Source organism: Chenopodium album, chromosome 2 (assembly GCF_948465745.1).
Source record: "Chenopodium album chromosome 2, dcCheAlbu1.1, whole genome shotgun sequence".
Taxonomy (NCBI): domain Eukaryota; kingdom Viridiplantae; phylum Streptophyta; class Magnoliopsida; order Caryophyllales; family Amaranthaceae; genus Chenopodium; species Chenopodium album.
The window spans coordinates 15,616,558-15,624,034 of NC_137835.1; the positions used below are offsets into that span (position 1 = coordinate 15,616,558).

General features: G+C 30.2%; 1 protein-coding gene across 1 annotated transcript; it reads left to right on the plus strand.

Moving 5' to 3' along the window:
• Positions 1-223: 223 nt before the first annotated feature.
• On the plus strand, positions 224-6,723 carry LOC145596846 (12-oxophytodienoate reductase 3-like). The gene is made up of 5 exons (XM_081653040.1): positions 224-381; positions 2,752-2,892; positions 3,133-3,263; positions 3,479-3,661; positions 5,993-6,723. Exons 1-5 carry the CDS (start codon positions 281-283, stop codon positions 6,628-6,630), a joined length of 1,194 nt encoding a protein of 397 aa, XP_081509166.1. The 5' UTR covers positions 224-280; the 3' UTR covers positions 6,631-6,723.
• The last annotated feature ends 754 nt before the right edge of the window (positions 6,724-7,477 follow it).

Below are 7,477 nucleotides of genomic sequence, written 5' to 3' on the forward strand. Positions count from 1 at the left end.
CAATATTAAAAAGTGAAAAGTCCACTGATACATGCATAATTGCTTTTTACAAGACGTGGAACTTTAGTCTAGATCACTTTTTCCACACAAGTGTTCTACGACGTTGACGATTCATGCACATGATTCATCTGCTCATTCTTGGTAGGCTACATCATTTTTGCTCACACCACCGAATAAATTTGCTCACACCACCTTCAAACTAACATCTATATAAGTTTTACTTGTTTTAGAACAAAAATAAGAGACACATAAAGTGTTAGCAGAGAGAGGAAATAGGAAGATGGTTGTGACAAGTTGCGTGGCTATGAATATGGGCACCAAATGTGTTAAGGATGATCTTTTTACTCCTTATCAATTGGGAAAATTCAATCTATCTCACAGGTTTGTCGTTCTTTTCATTTTTTCATAGTCTTGTACGTACGTATGCTATGTTTGGATAACATATTAGAAGGGAAATGGAAGGGAGGGAAATAGGAGGAAGGGGAAGGAAGGGAAAGTGGAGGAAATGATGAGTTCCATTTTCCCTTCAAATCTCTCCAATTTTGAAGAGATGGTCTTTATTAAAGGAGGAGGGAAAATGGATCCCTCCCTCCCCCTCCCCTTCCCTCCCCCAACATATTATCCAAACAAGGAACTTTGTCTCCCTCCCTTTCCCTTCCCTTCCCTTCCCTTCCTTTCCTTCCATTTTTTGTTATCCAAACATAGCCTTAGTATCATACGCATTCAAAAATGAACCAATGCATAGGTTCATATTTTGAATGCATATGTTCATATTTTTAATACTTATGATGCATATGTTTCATAATCATATTATTTTTTATTTCTTCAATTATTTATGTTCATATTTACATGCCTTATATATTCATAGTAATATTTTATATGTTCATAAATCATAATGTAAATATTCATATATAGTAAATATTTGTTGTTCATAAATATTCTCATTAAGTCTGTTTATGCTATGCATATGTTCTCTTTCTTAAATGCATATGTTCATATTTTTTACGCATATGTTCATCTTTTAAATGGTTATATTCACTTTAAGGAAATCAATGCTTACGTTCATATTTTGAATTGTTATGTTTACTTTCTTAACTGCATATGTTCATATATTTTATGCCTATGTTCACTTTATGAAAAGCTAATGTTCACATTTAAGGGAATCTATACATATGTTCATATTTTGCATGATTATGTTCATTGATAAAAAAAAATTCAAAAAAATCAGATGAAATTCATACAGAGATGAAATTGATCGAAGCTAAAAAAAATTCAATTCATATGAATTAAAAAACTTAGATAAACAACCAATTTCATATTGTAAGGAACAGATTTAATCGTTAAATTGAAAAACGAGAAAAATAGAAAAAAAAAACAGAGGAAAAAGGAATTAAAGAAGGAAGGATAAAAAAAAAACAGAGTATAATTTGTGAATTCAAAAATTCATATAAACCTTAATCAATCGAAATTAAAGCACAAAATCGAAATTCACAAAAAAATTCATACTTTATAACTACTTTCATGTTGTAAGAAACAAATTCAATCAAAAAAAGTGTAAAAAGGGTGAAAATTAAAAAAACAAAGGAGAGAGAAAATAAAAAAACGGAGAAAAATAGAGGAGAAGAAAGCTCATGTTCACTTTATGAAAATCTAATGTTCATATTGTGCTGTTGTTACACCTATTTCTAGGTGCACCTAAGAATATGCCATTTTTAAAACCATATGCTGAGAAATTTTATAGTCCACAAAATATTCCAAACTAGTCTAGAGGTGATAAATAAAAGCCCGACCTAACTTTGGCCCACATGACCCGAACCCATTTCAATTAATCCGAAAGCCTGACCTGACTTCAGCCTAAAAGCGTTGCGTTGTCACAACCTAATACTTGTATAATGGACTATGATAATTGCATTTTAGATTGAAATTTCTTATATAGGGCATGTTCTCATACGATTATTTTTAGTTCTGTTCAGTTCAGCTCTAATAAGTTCAGTTCCATTCAGTTCAGTTCAGCTCCAATTTCCTTCTCTTATAAAATATTCATTTCATTTCAGTTCAGCTCTAATAAGTTTAGTTCAGTTCAGTCAATAAGAACAGTTCCATAACTGGTTTGATAAAATGGAATAATAATGCTTGTGTTAGTCTAGTGACAGAATCCAAGAATTGATTAAAGAAGATAGAGACACGGTTTATATATTTTTGCTACCTCAAGTAATGGGTTTTGATTTTTGAAGTTATGCAAGTATAAAAATTAAAAAAAAAAATTAAAAAAAAAATCAAAATGAAGGTCATCATAATTAGTGGCGGAGAAAAAAGGAATGTTTTTTTTTTTTTTTGTGGATGGAAAGATAGTCATTCGTTATTAAAGATTCTCTCATTCACGACTTTAGAATGTTCCTTTAAGTTTGCTCCATATATTTTTGGTGTGTTATTTCACTTGTTCTTTATCATTATTTTTCAAGTGCACAAATTTGTCCAAGGCTTATTAAAAAGCAGAAAGTTGAGGTAAGTCTTGTACGAGATTGTTTTTAAGAGTCACATAGTATACACGCCATTTTCCAAATTGTAGTTGAATTTTTACAAACAACTACTCACTCAATAAATGTAACACTTTTTTTTTTCATTTTTCTCAATACATGCATTATTTTGACAATATACCAAATTAATATGATAAAGTACGTAAATATGTTAATTGCTGCTTGGTTGATAGTAGCAATGTATATTTTCAAACTTGAAACTTTTGTGGAACAGAGTGGTATTGGCGCCAATGACTAGAAGCCGAGCCATAGATGAAATGCCAAATGACGCACTTGAGAAGTATTACACCCAACGTTCCACTCCCGGTGGCTTACTTATCGCTGAGGGCACTCTCATCTCCCAAACTGCCGGAGGGTAATCATTACATCTTCAATTATACTTTTGTAAAAATTATTTAAAAAAAAATTGGTATTTAAAAAGTAGATTTCGAGACAAATTTAACTAGATCACAAATGATTATGTTTTTTCTAATGGATAAATTATAAATAATGGTAAAATAAGATTAAGTGAATAATATAAAAGTTCTTATGATGTGCAATAAAAAAAACGGAGAAAACTTAATCCTAACCCACTTATTTTATAATTTTGCCATAGGTTCGCGCATTGTCCAGGAATCTACACAGAGCAACAAGTGGAAGCATGGAAGAAAATAGTAGACTCAGTTCATGCTAAGGGTGCTATCTTCTTCTCTCAATTGTGGCACGTCGGTCGAGTTTCTAATCATGGTGACAACACTCCTCTTCAATTATGTACAAATTGACACTACAAGCATAAATTCGTTACAATTATGTCTACTTTCAACAGTATCTATCATATTGAGCAACATCTAATTTGGCAAAATATATACATATTTATTTGAGGAAAAATATAGTATATACATACTTCGTATAAAGCTATATTTTGACATGTTATGTACTTACATTGTATGATGTTTATATAGTGTATCAACCTAATGGAGGTGCACCAATATCATCAACAAATAATGTTTTACCAGAAAAGTGGCGTATCTTAATGCCCGATGGTTCACACGAAAAGTGCACCCCGCCACAAGCCCTCACTCCACCTCAAATATCGGAGGTTGTCGAACACTATCGCCACGCTGCTCTCAATGCCATTCGTGCTGGTATACATTTTTCATTCTACTCATTTTACACTACTTTCATTTTTCGATATTTGCAATGTTAAACAGGAGAAAGATAGGAGAAAATGGCTTAGCCTTTGCATTGATAATAATCACACACACACACACACACACATATATATATATATAACTAATATATAAAGCTAAACTTTTAGCCAGGCGACGATATAGCGACACTTGGCGTTCTAATTTTTTGCCAAGTGTCGCGCCACGTAGGATAGAGTTATATAGAATTTAATTTGTAGGATAAAAAAATTAATTTAAAATTCTATTTTCAATCAAATTTGGATAAAATTGTTAATTTAGAGTTTTATTTTCGATAAAGTAACAATATTTCATATGTACAAATTAAATTATAATTTTATTAAAAAAAAATTATAACACTCCTAAATTATCATATAAATTTATTTTTTGTATCATAGTATTTTTTTTGGAGCGAAGGAATTAGCTCAAAGTGCACCACATCCATTATTTATAATATATTATAATCAATTAAAACAACATACTTTACAATCTAATATAATTTTATTACTGTGTGTAGACCCGCCAATCGGGTCGGGTCACGAGTCATTTCGGACATGGTCATTATTTCAGGTTATAGGTCCAGAAAAGTTTTTCACCAATGTTATTATTATTAGTCATTACATGCCTACTACATAGTTTAAATCATCACAAAAACACATTAATTTCTAACTAATTTTGTATCAATGATATGTTTTAAATTTGACATATAGATTAAAAATGTATCTTAAAATTCAATAAACAACCCGGGCATCGTACGGGCACAAAACTAGTATATATATATAAATAAACTTTTAGCCAGGCGACGAGATAGCAACACTTGGCGTTTCAAATTTTCGCCAAGTGTCGCGCCACGTAGGATAGAGTTATATAGAATTCAATTTGTAGGATAAAAAAGTTAATTTAGAATTCTATTTTCAATCAAATTTGGATAGAATTTTAGGATAAAATTGTTGATTTAGAGTTTTGTTTTCGATAAAGTACCAATATTTCATATGTACAAATTAAATTATAATTTTATTAAAAAAAAATTATAACACTCATAAATTATCATATAAATTTATTTTTTGTATCATAGTATTTTTTTTGGAACGAAGGAATTAACTCAAAATGCACCACATCCATTATTTATAATATATTCTAATCAATTAAAACAATATATTTTACAATCTAATATAATTTTATTACTGTGTGTAGATATGTCAATCGGGTCGGGTCACGAGTCATTTCGGACAAAGTCATTATTTCAGGTTACGGGTCAAGAAATGTTTTTCACCAATGTTATTATTATTAGTCATTACATGCCTATTATATAATTTAATTTATCACAAAAACACATCAATTCCTAATTAATTTTGTATCAATGATATATTTTAAAATTTGACATATAGATTAAAAATTTATCTTAAAATTCAATAAACAACCCGGGCATCGCACGGGCACAAAACTAGTATATATATATATACACAATACAATAGGAAACCTAACTTGCCTAAAACTCCTAACAAGATAAACTTAACATAAATACAATCATATAACTAATATATAAAGCTAAACTTTTAGCCAGGCCACGAGACAGCGACACTTGGCATTCCAACTTTTCGCCAAGTGTCGTGCCACGTAGGATAGAGCTATATAGAATTCAATTTGTAGTATAAAAAAGGTAGTTTGGAATTTTATTTTCAATCAAATTTGGATAGAATTTTAGGATAAAATTGTTAATTTAGAATTTTATTTTTGATAAAGTACCAATATTTTATATGTACAAATTGAATTATAATTTTATTAAAAAAAAATTTGATTATAACTCTCATAAACTATTATCATATAAATTTATTTTTTGTATCATAATATTTTTTTGGAGCGAAGGAATTAGTTCAAAATGTACCACATCCATGGTTTATAATATATTCTAATCAATTAAAATAATATACTTCACAATCTAATATAATTTTATTACTGTGTGTAGACCTGTCAATCAGGTCGGGTCACGAGTCATTTCAGACAGGGTCAAAAAATATTTTTCACCAATATTATTATTATTTGTCATTACATGTCTACAAGTTTAAATCGTCACAAAAACACGTCAATTCCTAACTAATTTGTATCAATGATATGTAATTTGACATATAGATTAAAATATATATATATATTTAAATTTAATAAACAACCCGAGCATCGCACGGGCACAAAACTAGTATTAACATAAATATAACCAAACCGACTCTAATATGCAAAACATGAAAACAATAATTTAACTTGGTAAAAAGATTAATTTTTGCTTGTACATAGGTTTTGATGGAATAGAGATACATGGAGCACATGGTTACTTAATAGACCAATTTCTCAAGGATGCAATCAACGATCGAACCGACGAATATGGAGGTCCATTGGAAAACAGAACAAGGTTCTTATTGCAAGTAGTACAAGCCGTTGCAGAAGCCGTAGGAGCTGAAAAGGTGGCCGTTAGAATCTCACCAGCAATTGATCACTACGACGCCCTTGATTCCAACCCGCTAGCATTAGGCCTAGCCGTTGTCAATGGGCTCAACAAGCTACAATCCGACTTGGGATCAAAGCTCGCTTACCTCCACGTAACCCAACCCCGGTTCACGGCCCAAGGCGTGGTTGATAAGCCAGCCGAAGAAGCCGAAGCAGATGCTCAATTGTTGAGGAAATTAAGGGATGCTTATGAAGGGAGTTTTGTGAGTAGTGGTGGGTATACTAAGGAGCTTGGAATGGAAGCTGTGGCTCAAGGGGATGCTGATTTGGTTGCATTTGGACGTCTTTTTATCTCTAATCCTGATTTAGTCCATAGATTGAAAATTGATGCACCATTGAATAAGTATGATAGGTCTACGTTTTATACTCATGACCCTATTTTGGGTTACACTGATTATCCTTTTTTAGGTGACGAATATGTTAATTAAGTCCTTTAGAAAGTAGTCGCATTGTACGGTATGAAACATCAGAAGTTGTGTTGTGGACTTTGTGGTAATGGATATTTAATTTTTAGTTTTTAATTTTAAATCTAATCTAATATCATATCATATCATATCATATAATTAATATATAAAACTAAACTTTTAGCCAGACGACGAGGTAGTGACACTTGGCGTTCCAACTTTTTGCCAAGTGTCGTGCCACGTATGATAGAGTTATATAGAATTCAATTTGTAAGATAAAAAAGTTAGTTTAGAATTTTATTTCAATCAAATTTGGATAGAATTTTAGGATAAAATTTTTAATTTAGAGTTTTATTTTTAAAGTACCAATATTTTTATCATAGAATTTTATTTTTTAATAAAGTACAAATTGAATTATAATTTTATTGAAAAAATAATTAGATTATAACTCTCATAATTATCATATAAATTTATTTTTTGTATCATAATATTTTTCTAGAGCGAAGGAATTAGTTCAAAATGTACCACATCCATTGTTTATAATATATTATAATCAATTAAAATAATATACTTTACAGTCTAATATAATTTTATTACTGTGTGTAGACCTGTAAATCAGGTCGGGTAACCAGTCATTTTACGCAGGGTCATTATTTCAGGTTACGGGTCAAGATATATTTTTCACCAATATTATTATTAGTAGTCATTACATGTCTACAAGTTTAAATCGCCACAAAAATACATCAATTTCTAACTAATTTTGTATCAATAATATGTTTTAAAATTTGACATATAGATTAAAAATATATCTTAAAATTCAATAAACAACTCGGGCATCACACGGGCACAAAACTAGTAACTAATATATAAA

Excerpts from the sequence above, each read along its gene's own strand:
- LOC145596846 (XM_081653040.1), top strand. The coding sequence starts at position 281 with ATGGTTGTGACAAGTTGCGTGGCTATGAATATGGGCACCAAATGTGTT. Across the intron at positions 2,893-3,132 it reads ATCTCCCAAACTGCCGGAGG|GTTCGCGCATTGTCCAGGAA; the intron begins GTAATCATTACA and ends ATTTTGCCATAG. Across the intron at positions 3,662-5,992 it reads TCTCAATGCCATTCGTGCTG|GTTTTGATGGAATAGAGATA; the intron begins GTATACATTTTT and ends GCTTGTACATAG.